Source organism: Kogia breviceps, chromosome 14 (genome assembly GCF_026419965.1).
Source record: "Kogia breviceps isolate mKogBre1 chromosome 14, mKogBre1 haplotype 1, whole genome shotgun sequence".
Classification (NCBI taxonomy): Eukaryota; Metazoa; Chordata; class Mammalia; order Artiodactyla; family Physeteridae; genus Kogia; species Kogia breviceps.
The window spans coordinates 61831624-61845846 of record NC_081323.1 but is presented as its reverse complement, the minus strand read 5'-3'; the positions used below and the strand labels follow the sequence as shown (position 1 = coordinate 61845846).

General features: G+C 45.3%; 1 protein-coding gene across 10 annotated transcripts in view; it reads right to left on the bottom strand.

Annotated features, from left to right (window-relative positions):
- CLEC16A (C-type lectin domain containing 16A) overlaps positions 1-14223 on the bottom strand; it is a 210485-nt gene that overhangs the window by 177186 nt on the left and 19076 nt on the right. For all 10 annotated transcript variants that reach the window (XR_010836636.1, XM_059036137.2, XM_059036134.2 and 7 more), the window contains 3 exons: positions 5944-6092; positions 3060-3165; positions 1188-1311 (listed from right to left, as the gene is read on the bottom strand). Coding sequence is in view for 9 of the 10 variants with exons in the window: in XM_059036137.2 (XP_058892120.1) it covers positions 1188-1311; positions 3060-3165; positions 5944-6092 (379 nt within the window). In the remaining variant the exon portion in view is untranslated. The remainder of the gene's footprint in view (positions 1-1187; positions 1312-3059; positions 3166-5943; positions 6093-14223) is intronic.

The following is a 14223-nucleotide window of genomic DNA, read 5'->3' as shown; positions in this document are numbered from 1 at the left end:
GTGTTGACATTATAACCACTCACTGCAGAGCCCCAGGGAGGACCAGGAGCTCACTTCCTTCCTTGTATAACTTTCTGTTCTTTCTGGAGTTGTGTCTCATTATGCCTCATATCCACGACTATACATATCTATATGGGTCCTTATCCTCCCAAATGCCCCGTCAGATCTGCCATCCACCTCGCCTTGCTTCTTTCCCAATATGGAAGCTCATATTTTCTCTCTCTCTAGCCCTCTGCCCCCAGGAGACCTCCTTCCTGAGTCCCTTCATCATCCTGACCCCATCTAGGTGTGCCTCTTACCAGATCTGTGAGAAGCTGTCACCCTGGGGCAGTGGTTCTCAACTGATACAATTTTTCCTTAAGGGAGACGTCTGGCAGTGTCTGGAGACATTTTTGGTCTTCACAATTGGAAAGAGGGTGCTAGCTACTGGCATCTAGTGGGTGGAGGCCAGGGATGCTGTTAAACACCCTGCAATGCATAGGACAGCCCCACACAAAGAATTACCTAGTTCGAAAGATCGGAAGTGCAGAGTTTGAGAAATCCTGTTCTGGAACTTCTATTCATCACCAACTTAATTTTTTTTAACAGATTTACTGAAATATAATTCACATACCAAAAACTTCACCCAAAGTACACAATTTAATGTGTTTTAGTATATTCATTTCCCCCACACACCCCCTCCTCCAGCCCTAGGAATCTACTAATCTACTGTTTCTATGGATTTGCCTATTCTGGGCATTTCATACAAGTGGAATCATACACTAGGTTGTCCCTTGCATCCTTTCACTGAGCATAATGCTTTCAAGGTTCATCCATGGTATATGTGTCAGAACTTCATTCCTTTTTATTGCCAAATACTATTCCACTGCACGCAAATACCACATTTTGTTTATCCATTCACCAGTGGCAGATCATCTTCATCTTTTTACCAGCTGCCGAGCACCCCATCTATGGATGTACTGGATTCACTTACCCTATTCCCCTCTGGGAGGTATCTGAGTTGTTTCCAACTTTCTACTGTTATGAAAAGTGGAGAGATGGGCAGAACCTTTCAGAGTATGGAAGTCCACATTCCGCGAACACATAGGTGGGCAAGTTTTCTTCTAATGTTTATCTTTTCTCTACAAAAACGGAATTCTCCCCTAAGCACTCTGTCTACCTAACCGGCACCCTGGGGGATCACTTACTCCTCGTCCGTCTGTACACAGTTATCGAGTTCGATCACATGGCTCCCGATGAACCAGACCAGATTGGAGAAGTAAGGGACAGCAGTTTTATCTCGGATATAGTGCAGCATGGCCTGGTTATCCACTGAGAAAATCCACAAAAGAAGAGGGGAAAAAAAAGTCAAGCTACCAAATATAACTTGGGGGGTATTAAAAACAACAACAACAACAACAACAAAACCATAATAAAAAGCCCTCTACCATAATCTGAATCTTTTCTGTCTTTCCTGGAAATACTTAAAAATGGTTACCTAATGCAGAAAACTATACTCATCAAGGTAGTTCTTACGTTATTTTTATAATTAATAAAATCAATTAATAAAGGTAGACATTAATAGTGCTTTAGGAAGCCTACTTATCAGCAGTGCATTTAGCTAGACTACAATGAAAACTACCCCATTCTCAAGCAAGTTTCCTGTATTTGCATGTAAGGATAAGTTAAGAAAGCAGAAAACCAGAAGTTATTAACTTACATGACACTGGAATAAGGAACACGGGAATCGTCATTGAAGGAAAGGCAAAAAACAGACAACAGTTAACAGGGTTAGGAACTGGGAGGGTGAGACAGTTGCTCAGAGGGGAAGAGAGCTAGGGCAGGAGGCATCTAGATAGAAAGACACAGGTTAGAAGAGAACAGAGAGAGCAGAGAGCAGGAGGCGGCCAAACTGGGGGTCAGACCAGGTCGCAAACTCAGAAGCCCGCAGGCTGGCCAACAATAACTTGGTGAGCGAAGCCAGTCGGCCCAGTGGGTGAATGGGGGAGCACAGCCCTTGACCCCAGAGAGGGCAGCTGCTTCTCAGCGTCAGCTCACCACTGCCCTGCCGGACTGTGGGCCCAAGCAGCCACATCTACATTTTCAAGTCAGAAATCCAGACTGTTACCCAAGCTCTCCCAAGTTTTAAATATTGAAAACTATATTTTTTTTTTCAAAAAATATCTAAGCCAATGAAAACCTGTCTGAGAGCTGGATTTGGCCCTCAGGTCCTCATTTTGTGACCCCCGGATGGGCCCCTCTGGGCTCTTAGAAGGCTCTGCAATTTAAGGCAACCCCAGAACCAGGCTGGAGTGAGTCCTGAGGAGCTCCCGCCCCCTCCCAATTAGAAGTCATCTCAATTAATAACATCATAACTCATGAAGGTCAAAACACTGGTCCCTGTGAAAATGGGGTCCCAGCTCTAGGGTGGTGACTACACAGAAAATAACCCCAGTGTTAGGTAGAGAGGCCGTAGCCTTGGAGGGCAATTTCAGGTCGGGAAACTCGTGTCCAGCCAGCCTTTGTGCTAGTGCAGGAGGGGAGCCACGGAAGGGCTTTCTCCTGGAGGCAAAGATTTGGGCATTAAGTGCTTCTTGGGAGAAAGGAGGAATTTGTTGTTGGCCTTTGTAGCCGGTTGAGAATGAAATACTGCCCCCTGCTGTTTGTGACAAGAAATGCTCTCATACATTATTTAAAGATAACATACCCCCTGGCTACACTGAAGTATATTTTACAGGCCAAAGGCAAGAATTTATCTCTCACATTTCAAAGGCAGCTTTGCCTTACCTAATTATCACATGGCCACTCCGAGTCCCACATGTGCCTCTCTTAGGACATGCATGACTTCTGTGTATCAGCAACAAGCAGGGCTTTAAAATGCAGAAGGTGGTGGCACACAAATTTATGTAAGGGGGTAGCTAAATGTTCAATGATGACAACCTTTTATGAGACAGGCAGCCCCAGCTACAATAAATGAGCTCTCTGTTACCACCAGAGAATTGTTTGTATGGACTCGGGAGAGCAAGCACTGGTGGTCAAGTTAGAAACCCGACGAGGCATGAGCTCATAAGGAACCTTACCTTTGTAGACGTTTAACGTTATGGTTCTTACAGCAATTCTAACCATACTTTCGGGGTGATTGAAAAATTTGATGGCTTCTGTGTACAGGGCGAAGTCATTAGTGTGCTGAAACACAAGAAGTACCGAAAATGAGTTACAGACCCATAAGACAGGCTGGCCCCTAACCCAGCTTTCTGAATCCTATCAGAGACTTCAGTAAAAAAAACCAAAAAAACCAAAAAAAATGGTACCCACGTGAACCTTAAACCTGTGGTTCATTCCCAATGGGGAATGTGGGGGAGGGTTGGGAAGGTGAGACCGTGGAAGAAACAGAAGTGGGTCCAGGAAATTCCAGGCCTGGGTTCATGGTCTTTCCTACCACTTCTTAGTTGTGTGATATAATATTTCTAAGCCTCTGATTCTTCATCTATAAAATGAGGATAATAATTCCCACTTCATGGTTGCTGGCATTAAATGAGATTATTTCAGGTACGGTGATTACCCTGGCACCTGATACCTAACGAGCACTCGGTAGTAATGCTAGTTGTTATTATTAGATGCCGCTTCTACCAATAAGAGGCAAATACAAAGTCTGACTACATTCAGAATCTATAATATATATTTCCCTATTTGGAAACACTAAAAGTGTAAACTTTATCATGGAAAAGGAGGGTCTCGGGAATCTTCTGCCATTAGAAAGGGGTCATCAGAACAGATCAAAACCGTTCAGAACACCAAAGAACTCCACTGATGGAGCCCTAAGGAAAAGGCACACAGGATCCAGGTTACAGCACGCTGTGGGGGCACTCTGCTGCCCTCTTCTGGCCAGTTTTCCACATGGCTCCGGATCAGACTGGAGGGCACCCCCAGGCAGTGAGGGGCAGGGAAGAGGGAACCCAGGACCTTCAGCGAGGTGACACCTGTCTAATGAAGGCAACGCCACTTTGAGCACTAGAAGCAGATGTGCACGTAACAGGTGGTAGCTACTGCATTGGTCCACAGAAAAGGAAGCTAAGTCCACCTCAAACATCAGCCTCCTACCACTCCTCTGGTGATCAGCAGGATACTCTTCCAGAAGCATCACTTGGGCCCCAGAATCCCCACATTCTGCCCTCCCCGCCAGGTGCACAGAAGCCCAGCTGCAGCCGAGCGGGGGAAGAATCTGGCTCCCTCTCTGGTCTGAACTTTGCAGGTGGGTTTTCTTCCGCCCGGGAGAGCCTCTGGGAGAATGCAAACAGCACCCCTCTGGTCTCTGGACATGTTTAGTGAGCACCAATTGTGAGCCAGGCACTGGGCCGCACAATGTCCATCTTCCAAAGTGCCCCACACTTTGTGACTGGCAGCTAGTACTTCTCCCTTTTGAGGCCAGCTCTTGTCACTACAAATCTAGACAAAGAAAGTCAAGGTGCAGGCTGCTGTTGCCACACCCCATGGAGACAGCTAGATGAAATTTGCCCAGATTCAGAGGAAATGTTTGGGACTATGGTCTGACTTCAAATACAGGCTGTGCAGCTTGTGTGACCACCGATCAGAAGACACCTGCCATGCAGATAGCACGTGGCCTCCAAGATGGCCCAAGGACCCTCTCCCTCCTGAAGTCACAACTTGTGCATCCTCTCACGCTAAGTCAGGGCTGGCCTGTGCGGCCTAAAGAATACAGTGGAAGTGATGGCATGTGGCTTCCGAGGCCGAGTCCTGAAAGGCATTACAGTTTGCCTTGGTCTCTTAGGATTGTTTGTTCTACGGGAAGGCAGCTGCCGTGCGGTGAGGACACTCAAGCAGACCCTGGAGGAGCCTGTGTAACCAAGGCCTGCTGCCAATGGCCAGCACCGAATGGTCAGCGATGTGAGCGAGCCACCTTGGAAGCAGATCCCCCAACCCTAACCCAGCCTTCAGATGACTGCAGCCTCGTGAGAGACTGAGCCAGAACTGCCCTGCCAGCCCGCTCCCCAACGTCAGACACACTGTGAGAGAAACGTGACAGAATTCTGACCTGCAAGACAGGAAAGGAAGTCTGCTGGGAGGCTTCTGGGAGAGAAGTTTTTTGGAAAGTTAGAAGGGGGCACAAGAAGGGATGTGATTTCATCAGGCTTTTTGGCAGTGGCATGTAAGTATGGGATGTTTGGAGCTCCTGCAGCCATCCTGAGACCATGAGGGGTTGAGCCTCAAGACAGATGCCAACTGTATGGTCAGCAGAGTAGGAAGATGGAAAAGCTTGGGTCACTGATGAAGTGGTCGAGCCACAGGATGAGCCAGCCCCAGGACAGCCAGCATCTGTACCTTTTGGAATGTGAGATAAATTGACCTGATTGTTCAAGCTCTTCTTCACTGTGAGAACAACAGTTATTTATTTATTTAAATTGTTAGTGATTCTCTCAAGGAATACCAGGGATTTTAGCTTATAAGGAATGGCAATGGCTACAGTTTTAGGGAGCCAGGTACATACTAGTTGCTTTGAAGACATCAGCTCATTTAATTCAACCCCTGGAAAACCCTCTAAGGTAGAAACTATCATCCCCACTTCTCAGATGAGGAAACTGAGGCTCAGAGGACTGGGACTTCTCCAAGGTCACACAGCAGGGAAGTGGCAAAGCTGGGCCTGACTGGAGTTCACTTCCTGTTTTGCCAACAGAGGAACACGACCCCAAGTTAATTTCTGGGCACTTCTCACTACCAAGAGTATCATGCTCTCAGGTAGCGCAAATTGCATTTTACATTAAAAATGGAAAAGGTAGCTTGTTAAATAAAAAAAAATTTAAAGCATGCCAAGGTCAAACAGTGTTGCTACGAAAATGAGGAAACAGTGAATGCATAAGTGCTTTGTAAACAGAGGTCATCCAGACCAAAGGGGCTTCTCTGATTGGCTAGCTTTCCACCCAAACGTGCCCCTCTGCAATTACTTACCTCATTGTAAAAGAAATGGACCGTGTGGTTGTTGAGTTTTAACGAAAGCGTTTTCAGGAACGATATATAATATGCCATAATCTCCTCATCAGAAAAGTCAAACTTATGGACAATGATAGAATTTACATAGTTATTAGAGAGCAAATAATCTAGAGGGAGGAAAAAAAAAACACAAAAGAAAACAGGTTAGTTAATTCATGCTGGAGGAAAGGCAAGCAGAGAAAGTCCAGGAACAAGCAGATGACAATGAGAATGTATCAGTACTTGAACCAGTCAAACTAATAGGGAGGAGCTTAACCTTTAACCAGCAAAGAAATCAGCCACCATGTGTAGTCACTAGAAAGTTCAAGAGCAATGCCAGAGAAAAGCCGGGTCACCCTGCCTCCCACACCACAGAAAAGAACACTTGAACATTTTCTTTCATTGCTGGCAGAGTTCAACAAGAGAGCCAGGGGGTGGGGCAGACAAGCTGGTATTTGGATATTTTCACAAACCACCCACGGATGAGGGTAAGCTACACTGTATCTTATAAAAGCTGGCCCCATTTTGCCATCAAAAGTCACACTGTCACCCTTGAATGCCACAAAGGGCTCCTTTTTTCCCTTCCCATAAGGCAACATGATTTCATAAAGGCCACTTGAGGCTGAACCTCCACTACCTGCCCAGCACCAGGCTGACTGCTTTACATTATCATTCACCGTCATGATGATGCTGCAGAGTGGGCCTTGTTTTCCTCATTTTGCAGGTGAGTAAAAACTAAGGCTAATTATCTGCCCGAGGACACAGAGACAGTAAGTCAGAGATGGAATTCAAACTCAGGTCCGATGTCCTGTGTTAATACCATGCACTAATGGGGGCCAAGGATGAAAACTGGATGACGAGGCCCTGTGGGCACTGGAGCCACAGGAGAGCGGCTACCCCTGCTAAGCTCCCAGGGCCCAGGCCCTGCAGGCCCAGCATGGTGAGAGCTCCCAACTGTGCAAAGGAAGCTGGAAAACACAGATCATAATGCTGTATCTTGGATGTTGAAATGTCAGCCACTAGATCAACTCGTTCTGAAAGCTGTGCTGGCCAGTGAAAATGGGTCTACAGACCACTGTGACCCATGGGCACACTGTCTGCAATCTTGGCCTTGGGTCCTGGCTAGACACGTTATCGTATGAGCCCTTACCAGCCACCCTGCGAAGCCAGTGCTTCCATGCCCACTGTCTGCCTTTTGGGCCGCCAGCCTGTGAGCTCTGCACCATCCAAGCCGCCTCCCCACAGACGGGGAAAGGCAGGACGTGACCCACACATGTACCAAGGGCAGACGCGGTGAGGCAGGGGAGCAGGGTGGGGCACAGCCTTGCTACGCAGGGGAGCAGGGTGGGGCACAGCCTTGCTACTCAAAGTCTGGTTATGGGACAGGCAGCACAGGAGCCTGTCAGACGTGCGGAGGCTTGGGTCCCAGCCCTGAGCTCCCACTCAGATCTCTGGGAGGGCCCAGCACTCCGTGTGTTAAGAAGCCCTGCAGGGCTTCCTGTCACGCTCTTATCTCAGAGGCACCGGGTTCAAAGGTAAACTTGGACCCACACTGCCTCTGCCACTTCCTAGCTGGGTGACCTTGGGCAAGGAACTTACCTGCCCCACTCCCCAGCTTCCCTGTCTGAAAACAGGAATAAGAAGACCTTCCTCGTGGGGCGTTGTGAGGATTAAAGGAGATAATGCACAAAAAGCACTGAGGACAGGGAGGAGCACAGAGGGAGCACCCAATCACATGAGCTGCCACCCCTCATCTTCTCACTAAAGCCTGGAGATTCCTAACCTCCACTGCCAGTCCTTCGGTCACCATGACTGTTGTTCTTGGGGGAACAGAAATAAACCATTAAGTTTTATTTGGTGCCAAAGAGGTACCTAACTTAGGCCAATCACAGTATACTGAAAAGGCTAGAATCACCAAACACAACACTAAGAGCCATCCAGGAGCACGGGGCATGAGAGGGGCCGCAGCGTGGGCTGGGTCCTCCTCAGAACACAGTCTCAGAGCAGGCTTTGCAGGTAGGACGTCATGTCTGTAGTTTTCAAAATCTCCTAATTATAACAATTCCTGAGGTCAATCTTGGGGCCCACAATAAGAGAGGAGGCAGTAGATCTGAAGTGGTGTCCTAAGAATTTTAATGTTTAAAAATGAGGTTACACGCACTATACAAAATCTATCGGATGCAGCAAAAGCAGTCCTAAGAAGGAAGTTCACAGCGATACGGCCCTTCCTCAAAAAACAAGAAAAATCTAAAAACAAACAAACAAACAAAAAAACCAAGGTAACCTACCACCTAAAAGAAAAAGAAGAAAAAACAAAACCTAAAGTCAGCAGAAGGAAGGAAATAATAAACATCAGAGAGGAAATAAATAAAAGAGATAAAGAAAACAATAGGAAAAAAATCAATAAAACCAAGAGCTAGGGTTTTTTTTCGTTTTTTTGTGTTTTTTTGGCAGTACGTGGGCCTCTCACTGTTGTGGCCTCTCCCGTTGAGGAGCACAGGCTCCGGACGCGCAGGCTCAGCGGCCATGGCTCACGGGCCCAGCCACTCCGCGGCATGTGGGATCTTCCCAGACCGGGGCACGAACCTGTGTCCCCTGCATCGGCAGGCGGACTCTCAACCACTGCGCCGCCAGGGAAGCCCCAAGAGCTAGTTTTTTGAAAGGATAAAGAAAATCAACAAACCTCTGGCTAGGCTCACCAAGAAGAAAAGAGAGAGAACCCAAATAAGCAAAATAAGAAATGAAAGAAGAGAAATAACAACCAATACTGCAGAAAAACAAAAAAACATAAGAGAATACTGTGAAGAGTTATATGCCAACAAAATGGACAACCTAGAAGAAATGGACAAGTTTCTAGAAACATACAGCCCACCAAAACTGAATCAAGAAGAAATAGATAATTTGAACAGACAGATCACTAGAAGTGAAATAAAATCTGTAATTAAAAAAAAAAACAAACAAAAAAGACTCCCTGCAAACAAAGATCCAGGACCAGATGCCTTCACTGGGGAATTCTACCAAACATAAAAAGAAGAACTTACAGTGATCCTTCTCAAACTCTTCCAAAAGACTGTACAGAAGGGAACATTCCCAAAGTCATTCTATGATGCCATCATGACCCTGATACCAAAATCAGACAAAGACACTAACAAAAAAGAAAATTACAGGCCAGTGTCTTTCATGAATATAGATGCAAAAATCCTCAACAAACTGAATCCAACAACATATAAAAAAGATCATATACCATGATCAAGTTGGATTCATCCCAGGGTCACAAGGATGGTTCAACACATGCAAATCGATCACTGTGATATACCACATCAACAAAGAAAAGACAAAAGCCACATATCAACTCAAGATGATAGATGATTAGATGTGGAAAAAGTATTTGATAAAATTCAACATCTGTTCATGATAAAAACTCTCACCAAAGTGGGTACAGAGGGAACATATCTCAACATAATTAAAGCCATTTATGACAAACCCACAGCCAACATGATACTCAATGGTGAAAAGCTGAAAGCCTTCCCACTAAATTCTAGAACAAGACAAGGATGCCCACTCTCATCACTTCTATTCAACATAGTATTAGAAGTCTTAGCCACAACAATCAGACAAGAAAAAGAAATAAAAGGCATCCAAATTGGAAAGGAAGAGGTAAAATTGTCATTATATGCAGATGACATGATACTCTCTATAGAAAACCATGAAGAGTCCATACAAAAACTATTAGAACTGATAAACAAACTCAGCAAGGTAGCAGGATACAAGATTAACATACAGAACTCTGCTGCATTTCTTTACACTAAAGTGAAATATCAGAAGGAGAAAGTTACAAAAAAAAAAAAAGACAATCCCTTTTAAAATCATGTCAAAAAAAAAAAAATACCTAGGAATAAAGCTGACCAAGGAGATGAAAGACTTATACGCTGAGAACTATAAAACACTGAGAAAGGAAACTGAAGATGCTTTAAAGAAATGGAAAGATATCCCATGCTCTTGGACTGGAAGAATTAGTATTGTTGAAGTGGCCATACTACCCAAAGCAATCTATAGATTTAATGTGATCCCTATCAAATTACCCATGACATCTTTCACAGAACTAAAACAAATAATCCTAAAATTTATATGGAACCACAAAAGACCCAGAATTGCCAAAGTAATCCTGAGGGAAAAGAACAAAGCTGGAGGCATAACCCTCCCAGACTTCAGACAATACTACAAAGCTACAGTAATCAAAACAGTGTGGTATTGGCACAAAAACAGACATATGGATCAATGGAACAGAATAGAGATCCCAGAAATAAACTCACACACCTACAGTCAATTAACCTTCAACAAAGGACGTAAGAAATACAATGGAGAAAAGACAGTCTCTTCAGCAAGTGGTGTTGAGAAAGCTGGACAGCCACATGTAAATCAGTGAAGTTAGAACACACCCTCTCACCATATACAAAAATAAATTCAAAATGGCTTAAACACTTAAATATAAGACATGACACCATAAAACTCCTAGAAAAGATCATAGGCAAAACATTCTCTGACATAAATCGTACCAGTGTTTTCTTAGGTCAGTCTCCCAAAGCAATAGAAATAAAAGCAAAAACAAACAAATGGGACCTAACCAAACTCATAAGCTTTTGCACAGCAGAAGAAACCGTAAACAAAATGAAAAGACAACCTATGGAATGGGAGAAAATATTTGCAGTGTGACCAACAAGGGCTTAAGTTCCAAAATATACAAACAGCTCACACAGCTCAATATCAAAAAAACAAACAACCGGGCTTCCCTGGTGGCACAGTGGTTGAGAGTCTGCCTGCCGATGCAGGGGACGCGGGTTCGTGCCCTGGTCCAGGAAGATCCCACATGCCGCGGAGCGGCTGGTCCCATGAGCCGTAGCCGCTGAGCCTGCGCGTCCGGAGCCTGTTCTCCGCAACGGGAGAGGCCACAACAGTGAGAGGCTCGCATACCAAAAAAAAAACAACAACAAAAAACAAACAACCGAATCAAAAATTGGGCAGAAGACCTAAACAGACATTTCTCCAAAGATGGCATACAGATGGCCAACAGCCACATGAAAAGATGCTCAATGTTGCTAATTAGACAAATGCAAATCAAAACCACAATGATACAATGAGGTATCACCTCACTCCAGTCAGAATGTCAAGCATCAAAAAGTCTACAAAGGGCTTCCCTGGTGGCGCAGTGGTTGAGAATCCGCCTGCCGATGCAGGGGACACGGGTTCGTGCCCCGGTCTGGGAGGATCCCACATGCCGCGGAGCGGCTGGGCCCGTGAGCCATGGCCGCTGAGCCTGCGCTTCCAGAGCCTGTGCTCCGCAATGGGAGAGGCCACAACAGTGAGAGGGCTGCATATCACAAAAAAAAAAAAAAAAAAAAAAAAAGTCTACAAATAACAAATGCTGGAGAAGGTGTGGAGAAAAGGGAACCCTCCTACACTGTTGGTGGGAATGTATATTGGCGCAGCCACTATGGAGGTTCTTTAACAAACTAAAAATTGAACTAGCATATGACCCAGCAATTCCACTCCTGGGCAGCATATATCTGGAAAAGATGAAAACTCTAATTCAAAAAGACACATGCACCCCAATGTTCACAGCAGCACTGTTTACAAAAGCCAAGACATGGAAGCAACCTAAGTGTCCATCAACAGATGAATGGATAAAGATGATGTGAGATACACACACACACACACACACACACACACACACACACACACACACACAGGAATATTACTCAGCCATAAAAAAGAATGAAATGCTGCTATTTGTAGCAACAAGGATGGACCTAGAGATTTTCATACTAAGTGAATTAAGCCACACAGAGAAAGACAAATATCCTATGATATCACTTATATGTGGAATCTAAAAAAATGATACAAATGAACTTATTTACAAAATAGAAACAGACTCACAGACACAGAAAACAAACTTATGTTTACCAAAGGGGAAAGGGGGGTGGGGGAGGGATAAATTAGGAGTTTGAGATTAACAGATAACACACTACTATATATAAAATAAATAACAAAGACCTATACAGCACAAGGAACTATATTTAATATCTTGTAAAAAAATGAAGTTATATATATCACAAATCTAAGTGTATACCTTAATATATGTGAAAATGTACATATATATGAATCTTAAGTACTCGTACCTGTGTGTATATATGTGTATATATATATATACATATATATATATATACACACACACACATATATATATATGTATACACACACACATCTCACAAACCTCAGGTGTCCAGCTTGATGAATTTTTGCAAATAAATACACCACCCAGATCAGGCAGTGCATTTCCAGCTCCCCGAAAGGTCCCTCACACCCCTGCCCCATCAATACTCTCTTCCCAAAGACAGCCCTTAGCCTAACTTCCAGCACCATAGACTCGCTTTGCCTGATCTTGAACTTCATATACATGGACTCATACAGGCAGCTCCCTCTGGTGTCTGGCCTCTTTCACTCATCACCACATCCCAGTTATTCATGTTGCTGCATGTGTGCTAGCAGTGCATTCCTTTTTTTCCCTTCCTGCTATACAGTAGTCTGTTCTTTGAACAGTCCACAGTCTACCCACCCAGAATCCACACCTGTAACAACCAGCCAGGTGATGCTGATGCCTCAAGCACTTCTTTTCTTTTTTTTTTTTTTTTTTTTTTGCGGTACGCGGGCCTCTCACTGCTGTGGCCTCTCTTGTTGCGGAGCACAGGCTCTGGATGGGCAGGCGCAACAGCCATGGCTCACGGGCCCAGCGCTCTGCGGCATGTGGGATCTTCCTGGACCGGGGCACGAACCCATGTCCCCTGCATCGGCAGGCGGACTCTCAACCACTGTGCCACCAGGGAAGCCAAGCACTTCTTTTCATTCTGTCTTGCCCGCTGTGGTTGGCTGGGGATGAATGGGCTTGCCAGAGAAGGAATGTTAGCCCCACTGTGACTGGTTAGTGGCTGCTGGGCCACCAGGGGCACAGACGCCTATGCTGGCAGCTTGAGATGTGCAACCTCGGGATTCTCGGCTGCAGTCTTGAGATGGAAGAGCCACACGCTCCCATCCTTCCCCAGCAGGGACTTTTCCAGGGCCTCCACGACATGACTCTGTGGTTGGGGAGGCCACCATGGGGGTGGCGGAGGTGCCTCTATTAATCGACTGGGATTTTTCTACTACCCCCTCACTGTGTGGCCAGCTTTCTGTGGTATCTTTTTATAATAAACCCAGGAGTCTAAGTAATCTCGGGCTCTCAGGCCTTCTGTCACTTAGGTCACCAAACCCAACAGGCAACAGGTGCACTCGTGAAATGGCTGCTTGTAATAATGAAAATCCGGAAACCACCTAAACGCCCATGGTCACGTTAAATAAGTATGGCACAGCAAGATGCAGCTCTTAAACCAAACAAGGTAGGGATGCATGAACAGACAACATGAAAAATCTAAGGTACGCTAGTAAGTTGGGAAAAATAAAACAAACAGCAAAATGGTATGTGTCCACTGAACTCTTAGGGTGAGATTCTACAGAACTTTTGCTTTCTACAGTTTTTTAATGCTTGATTTTTGTTGTTGTTGTTGTTTTATAATGAGGACATTTTCTCTCTATAATTAGAAGATAAAAACAAAAGCAAAACTCACCCATCCTTCTCACCCCCATACATCCAAGTTCTGTAAAATGGGAGTAATTTCTACTGCTTTGGCAGGGCTTATGAAAGCACTCTGATGAATTCCCCTGTAAGGCCAGCAGCATCTGCCTGGGTTTTCTTATAGCACAGCACCCTTTTTAGTCCTAGTGCAAGAAAGGCCACGTGATCCAGAAAGCCCAGAATTTTCAACCCCCTCTTCAATCCAGTAGCCCTGGGGTTAGCTGGGTTATCAGAGAACAGTCATTTGGGGGAATGCTCGATTTCATGATAAAACCAACTCTAACTGGACACTTCCACCTGCCAGACCCCATACTACACTCTGCATACCCACTGTCACACTCAATCCTCAAACCACTCTAATCACCAGGTATTAGCATTATCTCTCCTCCACAGATGCAGAAACTGCAGCTTGGAGAGTTCACTCCCCGGAATACACCGGGGATGTTTGTGGCAGAACAAGGGCTCGGACCTGCTTGGGTCCAAGTCCATGGCCCGTACCACCGAGCTGGGTCTTCCCCTCTCGGAGTTTTCAGAAACCACATGCAATTGATATCTAGGATAACAAAAGCTGTTGAGAAACCACTCAGGGAGAG